Raw genomic sequence first — 20,964 nt, forward strand, 5'->3', positions numbered from 1 at the left:
TTTCACTCACAAACATGAAGTGTGTTGATAACAACACGACTGTGTGCTCAGCCTTAGACGCGCTTCTACCTCAAACGAGCCATATGAACAGCAGGCTGAGCGAGCTTGAAATCTTTCTGCAAATCTTGTGTTTGTGTGTTTTTAAATAAAACCACTGAGATGACTCTCCACTGCACCCCACGCTCACACGAAATAAAAACCCAGTTTGAAGAACCGCGAACTCCTGTCTGCGCTTCCACCTCCTCCTTCCCCTCAGCTGGGCGAGGACGGGGAGAAAACACGCTTCTGCTGCTGCTCAGTCACCGTTTATGCAAAAAGCCTTGACATGAGCCATTATTTCCTACTGGAAACTGTCACGTTTAGGGAAATGGCGTCAAAAGTAACCAGGAACTTCCGTCTCCAGACGATGCATTTTATCCTCCGTTTTATGTTTTGCCCTTAAGAAACATGGGCGGACAGCACTTCCTGTTTGGATATTTCGCTCTCAAGAAAGTTAGTGCTTGAAGAGCGAGCTGGGAATGCCTGGGCTTGATGATCAATAATCCCTGCGCTTAAATTTGTAAGTATTTTCACCGAAAACATCCATCGCTTTCTCTCTCAGGTGGTCGGACTATACAGTTTCTCTCGGCTTTTTCTGCAAAGCTTCTCCTGCGAGCTGCTGCCCTCGTTTCGTTTCGTCTTTACGTATTCCTTTACACGCTTCCGGACATTTCTTCGCTTTTTTCTTTTTGGAGGGGTTTAATTAAAAACCCGTCATAGACGTGTAGGTATGGCTCCCCACTGTGCATAGATCTTTATTTTTGGTTCTACAATTTGTGTTGCAGTTGTGGTGTATCTATTTTGTATCTAGAAAATATGGCGAATCCTGAAACCTTAAGAGCAATGAACAATCTATTGTCGCCTGCCCTGCTCTTATTTAGTTAAAGGGGATATGATAAGGATTGCTGCCTCCAAGAGCTTTACTACAACGATTCTGCTACATTCTGGCAGGTATCTAAGAAAAAACAGATTCTTCCTTTCTAGATGGGGCCCCAGGGCATGGTGTGAATGTACTTGGCTGAAATTAAGGAAATCAAGGTTTGCAGGTTCCTGTCAGGGAACCCCATACATACTTTCTTAACAGGAAGAAATGTAGATATAAACAGAAGACGAGACACCTGTAATTTTTCCAGGGTCTTTTATACTTTTTCCTCTGTTCTAATGTTGCTGCTGTGTCTTTCTGGATTTCAGTTTTGAACAGTTTTTTTAAAAAAATATTGTTTTACTGGTTGATTTTAGTTTTTGTTTGAAAGCTGCCCTGGGAGATCCTGATTCAAATGCTTTTCTCTGACCTCTTCCGACTCAAACTGGACATACGGTACCTCCAAGGCTGTTAACGCCACACAACGCAGCAGGCAATAGTATATATGCTAATATAAATAAAGCATAACAAAAATGATAATATAAGTGAAAGCAGGGATAAAAATCAGCTCTGTTGACCAGAAGCATGTTAAATTAGGACAGTTTTCACAATGTGTCAAAGCATCATTGCTGATGGAGCTGACCTACAGCAGAGAATTCCAAAGTTTTGGTGCCACAGTGGAAAAGGCCGTGGCCTGTGCACCCAACCAACTGAGCCTTTGCTGCTGATAGGATATGTAGCAAGCATTTGCTGAAATTTTGGGTGACAGAATCAAATGGGGAGAAAGTGTTCCAAGTGCCCTAGTCCCAAATCATAAGGGTTATAAAGGTGATCACTTGTGCGCTGAATTTTCCTTTGAGACAAACCAGAAACTGGTGAGGCTGGGCCAGCTGTAAAGTCACATGGTCTAAAACCAAACAAACCCCAACCCGTCAAAACTCTTGCTGACACCTTTTGCACCACTTTTTGAAGGCAGCCCCATGTTACAATGTGGGTGCGATTCTCTTTTCTTGGAGATAGGTTACTGTACCAAAGGGAGTGTCCACCCTATGTTAAAGTGTTGGTGATCTTTGGGTGGGAACCAGTCCTAAATGTAAGTACGTCTGATTGTCTGCTTCGTGCAAGATGCCCTGATAACTTAAATCAACAAAAGATGCAGCCTTTCATCAATTTGATGCTCACATACTTGTACTCTTCATTTACTGAAACTGATCCAGCTAAAGTACTCTCAGGCTTTTAAAAAAGGTTCCGACCTTGTCTGGGCATAAAAGGTGCATTTGGAAATCAAAGAACCTGTGGTGGAGTCCACTTCACGAAATAAAAACTTGCAATGCTCAGAAGGCACCCTCCCTAAATAAAACCCCTACACAATCCCTGTAAGTATAACACAGGCAAATAATAGTAATAATCTAGCACCCAAAAACCTGCCCCTACCTTGGAAAGCATTTCTGGGGAAAAAGAAAAAATTGGAAGGACAAAGAACATTGGTGGGTGCTGCAGTCCCCACAGGTGCGACGTATAAAGCATTTAAGTTCTCTCTGTTTATTTTCCTTCAGGATGGATGCCAGGGACAAGCAGGTTCTGCGCTCGTTACGCCTGGAGCTTTGTGCAGAACTGCTGGTGGAGGGCCTTGTCATTCAGTACCTTTACCAAGAAGGCATCCTGACAGAAAGCCACGTGCAAGAAATAAGGTCCCAAGTCACCAACCACAGGAAAACCATGATGCTCCTTGACATCTTACCTACAAGAGGGCCCAAGGCTTTTGAGACTTTTCTAGATTCCTTACAGGAGTTTCCATGGGTGAGAGACAAGCTTGAGGCAAAGCGCAATGAAGTTATGCTAGTGGCACTTGATGGTAAGATTTCAAAACTATTACTGTATTGGGTTCATTCTTCCTTTGATCAAAGAGCTGCAATGGTAGAATTTACAGTTGGGAGGAGTGGACTCGGCTCCTGCACCTCTAATAGATGTGCAGAAGAGGGATTTTCAGTAAGTGCAGCTTGCCACGCAAAGAACACAGGAGCTCTGCCTTCTCTTTCCATTTGGCACTGCAATCCTACATATCTCTACTTGGAAGTAAATCCGCTTGAGTTCAACAGGACTTGCTCCCAGATAAATGCATATAGGACTGGAACCTTAGTCTGTTAGCTGGTAATTTTCTACAATGTTCTTTTGTTGTCCGCCACCACTTGTCCTCTTCTAATTTTTAAAATCTTAACTGGACTTTTTATTGTGTTTCAGTGTGTTTTTGCGTTTTTGACTTATTTTTTTGTGTGAGCTACAGTTGAAAGACTGGGCAAGAAGTCATCTTATAACAATAAATATTCAGCCATGTGAGCGCTTCATCCCCTTGGTGAGATCTAGGCTGTTGTCAGCCTAAGTACCGTAATTTGTTTGTGATGTGGAGTTAGCTGTTGCAAAATGTGATCCAAAGTCTAGAGTTTTGAGTAGTCAACTAGCTTCAGAACAGATGTCCAGACTCGTGTGTGTGTGTGTGTGTGTGTAAAACCCATAATCTATTTAAAGGGTACATTTTTACCTTATAGGAAATTGTATGTGCTGTACTGATAACTTGAGTGCTCTCTAAGTAATGGCCACCCCAGTTAGGCAACTCAGGGCATAGAGGATAATCTTGCCTTCAGCCTAGTCTCTGCAATTTTCTTATGTTGCAAGAGTTGTGGGGTGAAGCTTTGAGGAAGTGGCAGCCAAGCAGCTCCAGTAATGCAAATGGGCCTAGAAGCTATTGGAAGCAGTGGCGTAGCGTGGGGGGTGCAGGGGGTGCCAGCCGCACCGGGCGCAACATCTGGGGTTAGGGCAAATCCACAGGTTAGGGGGCGCAAATCCACGGGTTAGGGGGCGCAAATCCATGGGTTAGGGGGCGCAAATTACTTGCCTTGCCCCGGGTGCTCACAACCCACGCTACGCCACTGATTGGAAGTACAGTGGTAACTTCTGAAGATAGCAAGACAAATGTATGTTTTAAAATATTGAGATAAGGGAAGATATACTATACCCTTTAGATCAGTATTTCCCAAAGTGTGGTACACATACCCCGGGGTTGCACAAAAGGATTTCAAAGGGTGTATGGTATCTGCTAGATAAAATAGTATCATAATCATGTACCCCTATTGAGAGTTTATTCTTACTGGTGTACTCCGACCAACAAATTATCTTCGTCTGAGCCCTTCTCAGAAGATAATTTGGTGGTCAGGGCACACCAGTAAGAATAAACACTCAAAAAGGGTACATGATTATTGTAAGTTTGGGAAACATTGCTCTAGACAAATGAGGCTAAAAAGAGATTTAAGGCAGACTTGTGTACATTGTCATTCTAGATCAGTGTTTCCCAACCGGTGTTCCGCGGCACACTAGTGTGCCGCGAGACCTTGCCTGGTGTGCCATGGGAGGGAGGCGGGCGAGTCGGGCGGCGAGAGGCGGGGCGGCGGCGGCGAGGATCCGCGTCGAGCCGGGGGCGGCTCCGCGGTGGCGGTGCCGAGGTTTCTCTCTCCATTCTCCCCTCACACACACACACAGGAAATAACACAGGATCAGCTGACAGGACCCGGCCAATGGGGCGGCGGCGGGGCAGCGCGCGCAAAAGGAAGGAGCGCGAGACAGCGGACGAGGAGGAGGCCGGCATGTCCGGGCAGCAGCAGCAACAACAGCAGCAGCAACTCCCGGCGACGGCTCCTCAAGCCCCGGGCAACCCTACTCCCTCACCGGCCTCGGCCGCCCTCCTGCTCCACCCGCCGCCGCCTCCCCCGCCGCCGCCGGCCACCTCGGCCCCGCCGCCGCCCCCTCCTCCGCCCGCTATCGCCGCCACCACCACAACAGCCGCCGCCGCCTCAGCTGGGCCCATGCCTGCCGGGAGCGGCGGCGGCAGCAGCAGCAGCAGCGCCCCGGCACCCTTCCCTCACGGCGGCGACCCGGCCCTGAACGAGCAGGAGAAGGAGCTCAAGCGGCGCCTCAAGTGGCTCTACCCGGCCGTGGACGAGCAGGAGGAGGAGTTGGAGGAGTCCCTCAGTCCCTCGCTTTGCTGCCTCCTCCCCCCCCACCCCCAAAGCTTGGAGGTTCCCCGGCAAGGGGGAGGGGAAAAAATTGAAACTTACACTTTCGTGCGTCCCTCCCGGCGTGACGCTGCGCGCTGACGTCACGGGGCTGTAATGGTGGTGTGCCTCGAGATTTTTTTCATCAATCAAGTGTGCCTTTGCCCAAAAAAGGTTGGGAAACACTGTTCTAGATTATGTATTACGTTTCTATCACACCTTTCCTCAAAGGAACTCAAGATGGTCCTGCCCCATCCCATTTTATCCTCACAACAACCCCATGAGACAGAGACAGGGATTGGCCCCGTGAACTTCATGGCTGAGTGGGGATTTGAACCTTGGTCTTAGTCTAGCCAGGGGTCTAGCTGCTCCAGCACCTGGAGTGGCAGGGGCGAGCCAAGCCACCCACAGGGGCGCCATGGCAATCCACGCACCGGGGGGCACCGCAGTGATCCGCCCAGGAGAGCGGTGCAGCGCGGCAAGTTGCCCACGGAGTCCACCTGACCACGGAGTCCTCCTGAAACTGCAGTGTGGGGCCCCAAGCCACTGCTTCACTCCCAGGAGAGACATATGGCTTGGGCACGCTGCAGGCCAGGCCCTGCGGTAAGTGCTGCCCCCCCATGATGTGCCATTTTGTCACCCCCCTCATGGATGACACCCAGGGCGGACTGCACCCCCACCCCTTCCTACACCCCTGAGTCTGGCCCTCTCACAGCTACACCAAACTACAGTGGAACTGGTTTTACAGTTGAATTATTGTCTCTATTTGCTTGCAAACTAAAAGGCATCTGTATGAATGAGAGTCATTATAAACTTTTCCTCCTGAAAGATGACTAATTCTCATACAGTAAAATAAAGGGAGAACGGAAAGGGACAACAATAGGGTAGCACTGTATAATAGAGATGAGACTGTACAGTGATGGGTTGCTAAACTTGGAATATGTGGGTTTACATCAGATATGTTGTATTCCTTTTTGCAGAGGAAGAATGAGACATGGGGAAAGGGTTCTGAAGTTTTGCTTACAAAACTGGTAATTTTCAGACAACTGCTCATTTCTTATTATCTGATTTATATACACACATCTTTGAAGATGCCCTTGGCTTAGAGTCTTGGGATCTCTCAACTTTAGGTTTTATCTTGGGCTAAGTGATCCAATGGCCTCAGACTCATCACGCTAGTACTATTACTGTGGATTGATGAGCTTGGATGTTCATGGTTACTATGTTTTTGATTCCTGTTGAAGGAGAAAGGGCAACTTATATGTGGATAAATGTTTATGTTGTTTTAAGGAGGATAGTTACATTTCAGTAAGAGTTCAGGAAGGCCTTTTGTGATAGAGGACAGTGTCCCGTCAACAGCACTGAAATAAGATTTAGGGGCCAGTCCATTTGTCTTGTTTCGGTGCAACTGGGGTGGCCGAAGGGGCAAGCAGCAAAATGTCTTTGGCCAGCTCCACTGGCAGTTTTCTAGCATGGATGTTAAATCAATACAGTACTCCATATTTTGGGATAGATATATGAACAAGGATGACATAATCCTTAAGAAGTTTCTGTTACACAATCCTTGAGGTTACGAAGATTGTAACCTTGAATTACTTTCAAGTGATGCTTATGGGAACATTTTTAACAATAATAATAATAATAATTTGATTATTTCACTTAGAATAATTTATTTCCCCTCTGTCTCTGTTGATGTGACTCTTCATAATTGTAAAATATGGCTAACAAAGTTTCCAGCTAGGTTTGGAGTGTTCTCAGGCCTGGCTAAGAGTTGGGAGTGGGTGGTTGTGAATAGGCTGGGGCAAATAATACTACAATCCCACAGCCTCTTCCTGGTCCCATAGCCATAGTTAGTGCCCATGCCTGTGTTATTCTTGCACAGTTGTACAATTTTTTTATTATTTTTTTTGGAAGAGTGAGAAAAGCCTGGTTTGTTTATATTATTTTCTTTTTCCACTACGTGGGACACCTTGTGTTTGTGGACAGAAAGTTAAATACGTTATTCAGTAACTAATCTACTTCTAATGATTTGTACAATCCCTGTTGCAACCCAGGGTTAGCCAGCTGGCAGCATAGAGTGGGAATTTACTACCAACGCAGTTTAATCTGGCTTCTGGTAACTCCTATGTATATTAAAGAGATTGTCCAGTTTCACCAAGGTGGAAAAGAACCTCATCAAAATATATGTACATTTTAATATGTTACATCTTTTTTTTACTGATGTTATATGTGCAATGCGCAGGGAGCCCAGTGCAGCGTGGATTCCTCTCTTGAGCTCGGCAGGAGTCAGCCATTGAATCGCGCCATCCTGGGCTCCCCGTTTGGCCTCCTCCCAATGATGCGACGTTACACGTGTGACACGTGTATGGCATCACATACTCCCGACCCATGTCCAATGCATGATGTCACAGAAAGATGATGCACACTGCCGACCCACCCAAATCTTGTACTCAAGGCAGCCCCTCTGCTTCCACCTAAATCTCCTTCCTGGACATCTGTTTTCCCAGCCGCCTTAAATTTCATCATGCAGGGCCCCCCCTGTGTTCTCTGTGCTCTTTGCTCTGCTACATGCAAAGCTCATCCACTACCACACCTGCAGATGGAAAGCAGAACTAGAGCTGTGTGTCATCAGCATATTACTAACAATGTACTCCAAAATTCTGGGTAATCCCACATAGTGGTTTCATGTAGATGCAGAATCTTGAGGAACTACACATTGAAGTCTCCACAAGGCGGAAGAGCATGCCCCAAGCATCACTCTCAAAGGGCAGAACTGGGAAAAAGCAAATGGGGGGGGGGCTGCTGCTTATCAACCATCCAGCGTCCTTTCTCTCTCTCGCCCCATCAAGCTTTCATGGTGTAATATGCATTTAGCAGTTGTTGTGCAAGCTTCCGGTGAAGCTCAACTCTTGACTTCCGTTTTTTATTTTTGTAATAATTAAGAAATAATACTTAGTACCCCAGAGCTGGAAAAAACCTTAGAAAGTAAGGTACATGGTATAATTTCAAATATAAAATAGTTTTTACTTAAATCTCTTTACAAAATTACAGTGTGAATTTTGTAAAGTACTATGGAACGCTCCTTACCTGAGTCTCCATGTAGCTGAAAGTTCTTGTCTAGATTCAAATCATTCATGTTCCACGGAGAGCATTCCTGTTATAATGTACCTTTTGATTATTTATTTGCCTTGGATGACCTCCCCAGGCTATTTAGCTAGTAACCCCACCTTTTCTGGACTGCAATGTGCAGTCTGCTTGTTAGCTTCAGTTAGTAACAAAGCTTGGGCAACTCTTTGTGGATCTTGTATTTTTAAGTATACTGGTAGAGTTACCAGGGTCTGTTCCTATATGTAGGATTTGGACGAAATAGCTTTCTATCGCAGTCATGGGAGCCAGCTCCTAGGGGATGTGGGGGCTTCGGCTCCCACAATAAAATATTTGAGGGGGCTGGGCCCCCACAGAGTTGATGGGCATTCCCATTCAAATGGTGTGTGCGCACTGCATCATGTGATTGATTATGCATGGCGGGGCTTACCTGGGCCACCACAATATTCTATTCAAGTTGGCACCCCTGATCTCAGTTGTTCCCCAGCAACTGGTATTCAGAGGTGTGCCTCCACAGTTGGGGTTCAGCTTTGCTATAGTGGCTGTTAGTACTACTAACAACTACTTGTGTAGTTCCCCTCCAAAGCCACCTATTAGAACATATGGTTTGGCTGTCTTGGTTTCTTGATGTATTTTTGCATTTAATGAAAGGTCTGACTCGGTTGGGTGTTGCAGCCTTCTTTTGAGGTTCTGAACAGTCAACAAATGCACGTACGCAGTGTTTTCTATTTTAATTATATTCCTGGAAAAACTCAAGCAGACTGCTGTGTGGTGTTTACAGCGAGAGAGAAATGCTGTATGAAGAACATTATTCCATCCCAAAAGTTTGAAAAGGAAGGAAAGATTCTGATTTTGTGCCTTGCATAGAGTTAGTATAATCAGATTCTATGAGGGGTTCTCAAATGTTGTTGGGCCTGTTTGTTGAAGTGGGACAGATATGGGATTGTTTTATTCAACAGTGTGACATGATTTGTAATTTTATTTTATTTTCTTATATATTTGTATGTGTTTGTATGTTATGTAGTGATCAGGAATCATTTTCTGATGAAGAGCAAGGTATAAATTTGCAACACCCATGTATAGGATCAAGGCATTCTTTAAGAACAACCACATGTAAATTGTATTACATAAGTACAGTCATACCTCGGCTCCCAAATGCCTTGGGAGTCAAACATTCCGGCTCTTGAATGATCGAAAACCAGAAATGAGTGTTCCGATTATTGAACATCTTTTTGGAAGGCGAACATCTGGCGCACCGTGCGCCTGCACAATCTGAAACCAATCAGAAACTGTGCCTTGGTTTCCTAACATTTCGGAAGTGGAACGGACTTCCAGAACAGATTCCATTCGACTTCCGAGGTATGACTGTAATTGTGCTCTACTAGGTTATAGAAGACATAATGTTACAAACTAATATGTATATTGTTTCTATAACTTGTAATCTACAAACCGTTTCATACAACTGCATTAAAAACCAGCTTAGTTCCATTACAGTCCCAAGAATTCGGAGCAAAGACTGAGAGGTGAGATGATAGCCATCTTCAGATATCAGATGGGCTGTCACATGGGTGATGGAGCAAGCTGGTTTTCTGCAGTTCTAGCGGCTAGGACCTGAACCAATGGATTCCAGTCACAAGCAGTGAGATTCCGACTAAACATTAGGAAGAACTCTCTGTTGGTTAGAGCTATTTGACAGTGGAACAGAGTAGCTCGGAAAGTGGTGGACTCTCCTTTATTGGAGGTTTTTAAACAGAGGTTTGTTGGCTACCTGTCAGAGTGTGTTTTTTTATCAGTGATTCCTGCATTACCGGGGGGGGGGGGGGTTGGACATTTTGTGTTGCTTCCAGCTGTACAGTTCTATGATTTTAACTTAGCTGGTTTGAAATTAAATGCAGTTAATGTACTTGGCTTTAAGCTGATGTTTGTGAGATCAGGCAGTCCCATGTTCATATCAGCAATTGTGAAGGAGATTTCTCCCCCCCCCCTTTTTTTTTAAGGTATGTGTGATTGTTCAAACAAGAAGTAGCAAAAGGAAGTGGGATAGCTGTGTAAATCTTGATTTCAGACTACCTGATTTTGATTACAACAAAATTATCTCTAGGGTTGGATGAGAAGGCCCCAAAACTATTTCAATCCTTTACCTTGTGAATAATAATAATTTGTGCCAAATACTAATCAACCTCACAGCAGGATTACTTCCTTAGAGAATATTTCCAGTGTGGGAATCATGACAAAGAAATATAACCATCTAAAAGCCTCTGCATAATATTTATGATTATCAGGAAAAGCCCTGGTTGTTGGCAGGAAAGTGGAGTTCTTTCTAGGAACAGCAGGCTGTTACATGATGTGCGTTTCTATAATGCGGAAAATGTGTGCTATGGAATTGTGTTTTCTAGGATTGCTTTCTTAGTTAACTTCTTTCCAGAATCCTTTCCTTTTCTCCTTTCTGAGTTCCACCTCTAAACCCCATTTATATAGACAAAGGTTGGATGCTGAGAAATAGCACATAGTCTCTGTACATAGGAATCTCGACATTGGTGAAAGGTTCTAACCCATCCTCCTTTCTGACATAAAAGGTTTTTGGGGAATGTGGATGTTAACTGATGAGCATTCAATCTTGTGAATCCTTTGTTGCAGTTAGTAGTGAAGTTTCCTGCCTATTTGTTATTTGTGAATAAAAGTATTGTGGCATTTGCTATATTTATTTATATGTAAATATTCCTCCCATCAGTTTGCCCTAGTTTATCATTTTCAAAAGTTCTCTTTATGCGTTTTTCTTTTTTTGGGGGGGGGGGGAGGGACTGGGATTTCGGTTAAATTAAGTTACCAAAATAAGAATTGGAAGTTTAGTAACTGTGAATGTACATTTGTTTCCCACTTCATATTTTATGTTTTTGCTTTTGCCAGTGGCGTATAATTAGATTGTGATTCTAAGACACCAGTCCTATGTGCATTTACAAGGATCACAGTGAACAAATAAGACTTGCTTCCAACTAGACATGCGTAGGATTGCCATGCATGAAAATGATCAGAAATAATTAAAAGCACATTTTCTTCGAACTGTTTCCCAACCAAAGTTAAAAATATGGTCAAGTTCTCTTGAGTTCAGGGGTGATTTAAGTACATACAGAGTTAAGGATTCTATCAGGCTTCTCCAGATATGGAAGATCTCAATAATTTTAGACCAGTGGCAAATCTCTGCTTCCTGAGCAGTCCTCAAGAGAGTGCCCTGCATAATGGCTTGTGTCAGGAGAGAGTCAGGGGAGTGTGACTCTGTTGATTTTCCTTTAGCTTTTTTTGATCCTGTCCCAGCTTGCAATGCTTCTTCTTCTTCTTGGGTGGCCTTCTCCAGAAAGTGGTGCTTTTGGGGGGCGGGGGCAGGATAAGTGCTTAGAGTCGAGATTTGTAGTCTAGTACCATCTGCAGTGCCACAGGTTCCCCATTCCTGCTCTCAAAGCACGCTTCCTGGTTTGGTCATATGGAGGTGATTCTTAGCCTCTGAGGCTATCGGAAGAGTGTCTGTTTACAGTTGTAGAACAAGCAGCTGTATTCGTATTTGCTTTTCAGTTTATACAGCCAGCAGCATAAGAGATGAGTTCTCCGGCTGTTAAGCCAAATAAAAGGAAAGAGCTAATGGTATCTACGAACGCAGGGGAGGAGTAGTGGGTGGTGGTGTTTATAACAGAGTGAGTGTAATGAGGGGAGTATATTTCCTAATAACAAGCATAAACCATCACACGCAACGTGCCTCCACTAGCCCTGAACTCTGATCTGAGTGGCCTTCCTGGATCACTGATGACGTAGAAATGCCTCTACAGTTGTTGGAGTCACTAGATGTTGGCTCAGTTCCTCAAGTTTTAATCTGAAGTTTTGTTGTTGTTAGCCAGTTGATTGCAAACACAAATGTGAGTTTCTATTTCTGTTAATAAGATATTTTATCTTATTTGGGAACCTTTGCTCAAAACATTATTTAGTACATGTTTGTTTCCTTTTCTACCTCCTCCACATTGGATATCTATATCTCAGAATAGACTGTATAACATGTATCTTTTTATTAAAAGCATGTTTTCTTAATGTTACCATTTCCGTTCCCTTAATTTCTTGTTCGTTTTTCACTGCTATGGTTGGACATGAGGTAATAAGCTCATACCCAAATCTGATTTGACTTTACTCATACAATCACCTCGATCCTTCTGGGATGGACAGCAGAGAATGGAAAGGATCTAGTTCCTTGTTCTTGTTCTTTCCTCAGATTCATCCATAGAGCAGTTGAATCTGCAGCACACAGATAATATCCCTCGCTTCCAAGAAAAAGAAATCCATTTATGGCAGGCACCTGTTCCAATAGAATTATTAAAGCAGCAGATGAGACTGGAAAGTTTTGACATAGATTTCAAGGTTTTTTTTATTACTACGTAGTTTACAAGACAAGTTCTTGGTGCTAAATTATTCAACAAGTCAAAGTGACCCAGTGGATTTCCTTCCCATCACTGCTTCTATTATTTAGCCTTTCCCTAATGCCAGCAATGCTAGACTATAACTGTCTGGTTTGACTTTCATGTGTCTCAATACTTTCCTTCATTGTGACCAGTATTTATTTCTGGGCTATTATTCTGTTACCTGTTGGCCCATCTCTACCAGCTGATGAACTTTATTAGCCGTGTTGGTCTGCCATAGTCAAAACAAAAAAAATTCCTTCCAGTAGCACCTTAAAGACCAACTAAGTTAGTTCTTGGTATGAGCTTTCGTGTGCATGCACACTTCTTCAGATACACTTCTTCAGATATCTGAAGAAGTGTGCATGCACACGAAAGCTCATACCAAGAACTAACTTAGTTGGTCTTTAAGGTGCTACTGGAAGGAATTTTTTTTATTGAAGGAGTGGTATATAAATGCCGGAAGTAAATACCAGGTGGCTGCACCTCACATTCTGAGAGGTGCATCTAAGTTCTTTGCAATGCTTCATAGGTTGCATGTGGCTGCACACGATTCTCCATGGTGATGCAAGGAATCTTGTGGAGAACCTTCCGAACTGGAAGTCCCTTCATGGGTGCCACTAAAATAATGACCACTCCTTGTATTGTTTGTGCAGGTGGCAATCTATAGAACTGCAGAGCAAGGGTGCCACCTCATGGGGGCCAAGCTGTTTCCCCCTCCCCAATATCTTTTGTGAGGGGGCCGGCTCCTCCCCCTCCTCCTGAGAGCCAGTGTGGTGTAGTGGTTAAGAGCGGTAGTCACGTAATCTGGGGAACCGGGTTCGCGTCTCCGCTCCTCCACATGCAGCTGCTGGGTGACCTTGGGCTAGTCACACTTCTTTGAAGTCTCTCAGCCCCACTCACCTCACAGAGTGTTTGTTGTGGGGGAGGAAGGGAAAGGAGAATGTTAGCCGCTTTGAGACTCCTTAAAGGGAGTGAAAGGCGGGATATCAAATCCAAACTCCTCTTCTTCTTCTTCTTCTCCTGCCATGGAAGGAGGCCCGTTGTGGGAGAGGAGCAACCGGGGCCATTGAAGCAATGCCGTGCTCGGCTCTATGCCCGGCCTCCTCCTGAAGATGCGACGTCATGCGCATGACATCACACACACGTCGTGCATCACACGGGCCCCCTAAATCTTTGGCACAAGTTGCCGCCTCTGCTGCAAAGTTTGAATACTACTGCAAGAACTATGATACAACATGGGTTATGATCAAGAATGAGCAACTCCCACTCCCATCATCTTAAGGCAGGGTGGCCAATGGCCAGAAATGATGGGAGCTGTAGTCCAAAAAAGCCTTAAGGGCCACATGACTTATTTAGAGCAAACAATGTGTTAAGTACAATATTATTAAAATGAAGGGATGCTTCGTACTTCAAAGCTTATTCTTCATTCTGGAGTGTTATGCATCTCTCTCTCTTTCCCCATATCTCAAATGTCCTCATAATGTCTCAGCATACATGCCTACAGAAAAAGTCCTAGTTTGTGTGGCACCCACTGTGCCAATATGAAGTTTAAATTGTTTTTTGTTTAACTCGGAAAGGGCTGTGCCTGAAACTGTACATATGAAACTGTGAGGCAATATTTGTTTTGCAGCTGCCTTTACTTTCCTCTTGATAAATAGAGGATTCATGTTTCCCCTTGTGCTGTCAGTCTTCTGATCTTTCTGAATAATAGCAACAGTTATGAAAATTTGCCTTGTAGATTAAGTGTAAAATATGTCACAGATCTGAATTAACAAGCAGCAAAAAGTTGATGTATATCCCTGTCCTCTCAGAAGAGTGCTCTTTTTCATAACTCAGGCAGCCTGGAATTTGTGGGGCAGCTCAGACGGGGTGGTGGGAGCAAAGAGGGAAGGAAGTTAAGGAAGAGTGAAGACAGAAAACACACCTTGCCTTCTCAGCACCCTGAGACCTTCCTCTGCTGTGCTGCAAAGTGCTAAAGGACTGCTAGCCTTGAACAATTTTCGTGCTTTTAATGCTTGTGAATTTTGGAAGCGAAAGCTCCAGAGGTCAAACAGCAGTAAAGGTAAAGGGACCCCTGACCATTAGGTCCAGCCGTGCCCGACTCTGGGGTTGCGGTGCTCATCTCACTTTATTGGCCGAGGGAGCCGGCATACAGCTTCCGGGTCATGTGGCCAGCATGACTAAGCCGCTTCTGGTGAACCAGAGCAGCGCATGGAAACGCCGTTTACCTTCCCGCCAGAGCGGTACCTATTTATCTACTTGCACTTTGACGTGCTTTCGAACTGCTAGGTGGGCAGGAGCTGGGACAGAGCAACAGGCGCTCACCCCGTCACGGGGATTCAAAACGCTAACCTTCTGATCAGCAAGTCCTAGGCTCTGTGGTTTAACCCACAGCGTTTCTAGGGAAATAAAACCCTTTCATGCTGAATCACAGAACTGTACTGTTATGGTTTATAGCTTCGTATATTACTATTAACTGTGAATAGTTGAGTTCTTCACGTTTTACAATGAAGGCATACAGTCTTGTTGCAGTATTTCATTTTAATAGCAACCTTGCCTCTCTAGATTGAAGCGTTATATTCCTCTTTTTGATGAAATTTGGCTTCAGTTTTGCAGAGGTTTCTTTCTTCACAGCACTTTATTTTCATTGTTAAATTTCTGCTTTTGACTGCATGTTTGTGTGTCTTTAAAGCATTATATATCTCATAAGTAAAGCATAATATTGTGCGAAAAACTATTTGAAATTTAGAGTACTTCACTGTAGCTAGGCATAATGTTTTTAATCCCTATATACTCCAAAGCAAGTGGAACATGTCTCTGGCCTGAGGCATCCTGTGGCAAAAGCACACTTAAGGATTTGATAATTGCCCAGTTTATGCTCTCATCATAACATATTGAAGCCCAACAACTGGCACCAGCTCCACACCAAATCATATTTCACTTGTGTTAAAAGTAAGGCAAGTTTTTATTAGGTTCCTGAGGTGATAAAATGCCTTCATTTATATGCGTGCTCAGACAGAAGAACATATGCCACATCTTTTGTATCACATCATTTTTATTCTTCCTCAGTTCTTTTGATACTGCAAATTAATATATCATCGCTTTCATCCAAGTGACAACGTGCAGGGACGTCTTCTTCCGAGAATAACCAGCCCCCTCACTAGTCTGGCACAACTTTTTCTCTGTCACAAAGAACATTCTTCAAAATAGCTTAAAAGGAGAGGGGTAGTGAGTGAAGAGCTTGGAGACTTGGGGCTTATCCATCCTTCTGCTTGTGCCGTGTCCAGAAGCACAGTCTGAATGGTTTTCTGCTTGACCTGGGTTTTCTAGGCACAGGTCTGAGCAGATTTCCCCTTGCCCTGCTCCTTTCCAAGGAAAACCCACTCTTTAGAGATAGATCGGAACAAATGGCAATCCAAGGGAAACCCAAATGGTTGTTGGCTCCGCTTGAGTACTAAAGAGTGTTTTTCCATGAATAGGAAAACAGAAAGACAAGAGGAAGTATGAATAAGCCCTTACTTCCCAGAGCGCAATTGCAATGCAATTGGCAGATTAACTATATCAAATATTTGATGTTTTAGATATTCCTCTGAGTTCTTTAGTGCCATCCTCCTGAAAAAGAGAGACATTAATACTGGAAACTTCCATAAACCAATACTAACTCCTTCGTGGGAGCAATTGTGCTGTCACAACTGATGGGAGTTGTGTTTTGATTCTAGACTTCGATTTCAGCATTGCTTAAAATGTTTTAAGGCGGTACAAGGTTTCTCCTCTTTTGTTTTTTCTGTGCTGAATTTTTAAAGAATGCATGTGCTCTGAATGTTTCTTTGAATTGCTTCCAGAACATAAACACAAGGCATGGCTTAATACCTAACCTTTCTGGAATGTATTTTACATTACGAAGCTAGGAGTGCCTTTCATTATGGATTTCCAATTAAATTATTCCCTGGTTGTGTCGAAGATAGTGAAATGGCTGTTGCCTTTCTGACTCTGGTCATCTTACCTCAAAAAGGATGTAACACAGCGATTCAGAAAAGGGCAACAAAAATGACCAAGAGGATGAATCAGCTTCCCTCTGAAGGAAGATTACAACTGTTGGGGATTTTTTTTTTGTTTTGTTTAGAGAAAAGGCAAGAAAGAGGCAAAATTACGAATTTTCTGTAGAAAGTGGATAGAAATAGACTTTTCTCTCTCTCCCTCCCTCTCATAACACTAGATTCAAGGCAGATAAAAGAAAGTACTTCTTCCCACAGCACATTGTTAAACTACAGAACTCACTCCCACAAGAGGCTATGTTCTCTGATGGCTGTGTTCTCCCTCCTCTCTCGGAGGCAGTGATGCTTCCAGTTTCTGGAAACTGCAGGAGTGGTGAGTGCTGTTGTGCTATGGTCTTGCTTGTGGGCTTCCCATTGGCTTTTTCAGAAAAATGGAGGACCCAAAAAAGCCAGTTTGTCTGGCCTCCAAAACCTCATTCGATGGTGGCGGCGGTAAAAAGAAATAAATCTAAATTATTGATTGAACTGCCAGTCTAGTGCCCTGATGGGGATGCAACCCAAGCTGTCTCCAGTCAACAGATTCATAATTTGATGGGTGGGGAGGGGATGATAAGCTCTCCGAGATCAGCTAAGGAGGGAGACTGTGTGCTTGCAAGTATAGGGCGCCCCTCCCCAAACTGCTAGCATGTAGCTCTCCAGGGTAGATGCCCAAGCCAATGGTGAATTCCTCAGCCCAGAAATGGTTAGCCATTCCTACGATAGACAACTTAAGGTCACGTGAACAACTCCCACTAAAAATTGCTGCAGGGAATACAGGTATGCTGTTATTAAAGGGCAAGTCATCCTAACCTCAAGCAAGGCATTGTTTACCAGCAAGGAAGACTGTTATGCTAGGTGAGCTTACTAGAGAGAGCAAGACCCACTGAACAAAGTGGGATCATTTCTAAGAAAATGTGTAAGTTTGGGCTGTTGTTCTATTTCTACTGTAACTGTTAGTTAATTAGTATCAATGAAGACTTCTGCAATTTTGCTCTTGCAATCAACTCAAATGGTAGCAGCATAGCCTTGAAGAGACAGTTTTGTTAATGTGCAATCAGTTTTAGCGTAAAGGCTTGCAGTTGTCACAAAGCATTTCCTTGTATTGAAGAGTTAGTTACGGTAAGTATAAAGCTCTCAAGTTCAAGGGGGCAGGAGCTGTCTTAATGAAGAACAGCTTCAAAGGTTTTCAGTAAAGATAAAATTCCAGGAAAGGTGCAACATGTTTCCCTACTAAGAATTTTCTGTTTTGCATTTTCTAAGAAATCTTGATGTCATCAGGAATGGTGAAGTTCCTCTCTCCCTTTTTGGAACAGTTGCATGTAAGAACAAGTGAAAGATTTGGATGCAGTCCAGGACTCATGGAAGTCAATGGCAAAATTCTTGTTAGGGTGTGTGCATGTGGTACTTGCTGTCATCCTTGAGCTGGTTTAATTAAGAACAAGTACCTATTTATTTCTTTGCTTCTAGGTTGAGGCCTTTTGGGATGTCAGGCATACCTCAAAACTACATCAGACAGTAACGACCTCCACACTGATCTAGGTAGTTGGAATGACAGTGCAAGTAGCATAGTTCAAAACAGTGATCTTTGGCACACAAGCACCACACTAAAGTTATACCTTTGCCATGGATGGTGCTATATACTGAATGTAAATACCCTACTGTAGTGGTTCCTGTCTGACAGCAAAATATTGTCTTACTAAGAGTTCTAGTGAAATGCTTCATTTGAAAGTGTTGAATCTTTTAGTATTTAGAGGTGAAGGACCAAGGCAGCAAAAATGTAAAAAATAAATAAATTGCTAAATGTGGGAAAATATGGGTTTTAATTATAGAGATAATAATCTTTTGAAGTACTGTTTCAAAACATATTTGGCTGTGTGTCAGCAATCTAAAGCCAAAACATGTGTAATTGAGTCTTGTTCATATTTCTCCCCTGATAGGCATGCTTCTTTCATTTCTGTTCCATCTGTACTATTTACATTTTAGATTGTAAGCCCCTCGGTAGCAGAAACCAATGGGTTGTTTTTGTTTTGTTTTTTTGCTATATCACTCTTCAAAGTGGTGCTGCATAAATATCCTCCGCCATGTTTACTATCGAACCTCATAACATACTAACATAGAATCATAGAATTGGAAGCTGACCCTGAGAATCACCTAGTCTAATCCCCTGCAATGCAAAAATATGCAGCTATCCCTTATGTCTTCCTTATTCCAGCCATTTTTCTAACTGTCAAATATTGGAGGGTGGGCAAATACAGGCTTTCAGAATCAGGGTAAACATGGATTTTGAAAAGAACACCTTCATGCTTGTTTAATGAAAAATAAAATTCTTCTGCAGCTACTGAACTGCTCGCGTAATCCGATGTGTTCAACAGTGAGAGATTTCCAAGAAGGCAGGAAACTGTAAAAGGGCAAGGCTTTCCAAGCTCTCCTGTTTGGTTTACAAAACCCTTGTGTTTTTAATGCTAGAACTCCCTCCGCCCCCCTCCTCTTTCTCAGAATCTCATCTCTAGGAAATCCAGAGTGCTGCATAACTGTGAAGCACTTAGATTTGCAACAGACGACTCAAAGTCTCCTGCTTGAAATAATCTGCTTTTCAAAACTCAAACAAACCCACCAAACAACCCTCTTACGTGTATATAGCCCTTCTTGCTCCCCCAACCCCCCCCCCCCGCTTGCTTTGTAGAGTGACTTGATAAAGGCAAGCTTTGGATAAAGGCGAAATAAAACACTGGTTAGAAAAGGATTGTGATCCTGGCATTGTGGGAGTTATCTGAAATTTCTTAAACAAACTAAAATCTAGACAGATGTGAAGCTTTCGGTGACACCTTGAATCTGATCTCAGGCTATAAAGTGGAGTGTGGTATTAACACACTAATAAACTCACCCACATCCTCTTCCTCTCTTTCCGCTGCCAATCGATTGTCCTGCTTTGCAGATCTTGCTATCACCTACTTTAATTATGGACAGTGGTGAGTGGTTTGTTCTGGCTGGTATTTGGTTTGCAAATAATATTAAGCCACGGTTTGGTGCTATGGAATTGCCCTTTAGTCTTTCATGGAGGGAAACGTATAACCTGCCAGGTTATTCTTCCAAATCCAAAATTTGCCCTTCTCTCTGTTTTTTGATTCTGATCATTGGGATTTGGGTCAAAAGAACTAATAACTTATCTGATAACTTTGGCAAGGTGCACAATAGCCAAATTCAGGAGAACTTTGGATGCTGACCTTACGGCTGTTTGATATCAACAGCTCTTAAGGCAAGTTGACTAACCAACTTCAAGGCTGCAGGAAAATCCAAGACATGGGCAAATTCTATGCTGTTTTGTCAAGTTTTATTGCATAAGCAGCAACTAAGGAACACTGGTACGGACCTCTGGGTTCTCATGGAAGCCTTTGGGAGGACACTTTTCAAAGATAGATATGATGAGTGTAACTACTTCAGGAGAACTGTGCGATGCACTCCCCATTTCAATAATTATGTGCTGTGTTGCATTGTTTGGTATTTGAAAAATGAATAAAAGTAAGTTGCATTAAAAAGCTGCTTGTAGAACTAGCACAAATCAGCTTTATGTGGTGACAGAGAATTTTATATTTAATGGTCTCCAGAGATTATGCATTGTAAGACAACGTGAATCACTATGGGTTTATATGTATATTGGTCAAAATTTAGTTTGGTCTTGGAAATGTGCAGTCTTCGATCCTCTGTGGCAAATTATTGCTGTGTTAAAACAGCTGTAAAATACAGTATTTCAAACAGAAAGAATTAATAGTAAAAATTAATAATCCGTGTAGGCCAGGTTTCTCTGCTTATAGATTATTTTTCTGATTAGCTTTTTCCTTTATTAAAATTTTCATTGGATGTTTTGTCAGTAAAATTTGTACACTCCGTTTTTAGTATTATTTGTATTATTTAGAGTGTTGCATTTGTTTTTACTACTATAGGTCCCATATTACATAAAATCTGTTAAACTGACATGAAAGTGGAGCAAGAAAATTATTTGCTGCTTGACAGACATGCATGTATTTGTTAAGCCTGCCTCAACTTGTCTGAAGAAGCTGCTTAATAGTTGTAACTATAGTGGTTGTATAACTATAGTAGTTGTATTACGTTTGCTTATTTGTGTTTGCAGCCCAATCCTGTACACATTTATTCAGCAGGAAGTTCCTCTGAATTTAAAAGAGCTTACTTGTAAGTAGTGTGCAGGACAATAGCCTTCATTTTATTGGTCAACACAAACTCTTCAAAGTTCAGGCATAAAATAATATAAAAGATCTTGGTACTGGTTGCTAGAACAGCTCTTGTTTGGTACAATAGCTGTACCAAACTTCTCTCAAGTGTTTCTTGCTCTCAGGGATACCACGGTCCTTTTATTTGTTTTTGCTTTGCAAAACCCTTCCTTTCCTATGGAACATCCTGTGGAATGCAGGCTATGTTTCTGT

The 20,964-nt window shown here is 43.0% G+C and overlaps 1 protein-coding gene across 1 annotated transcript in view; it reads left to right on the forward strand.

The window, feature by feature from the left end:
• The first annotated feature begins 268 nt into the window (after nt 1–268).
• The window catches only part of CRADD (CARD and death domain containing adaptor protein), a 36,445-nt gene continuing 15,749 nt past the window's right edge, over nt 269–20,964 (forward strand). The window contains exons 1-2 of the mRNA XM_028746811.2: nt 269–559; nt 2,458–2,756. Coding sequence (XP_028602644.1) covers nt 2,459–2,756 — 298 coding nt within the window. The 5' untranslated portion in view covers nt 269–559; nt 2,458. The remainder of the gene's footprint in view (nt 560–2,457; nt 2,757–20,964) is intronic.

This window comes from Podarcis muralis, chromosome 10 (assembly GCF_964188315.1).
Source record: "Podarcis muralis chromosome 10, rPodMur119.hap1.1, whole genome shotgun sequence".
Taxonomy (NCBI): Eukaryota; Metazoa; Chordata; class Lepidosauria; order Squamata; family Lacertidae; genus Podarcis; species Podarcis muralis.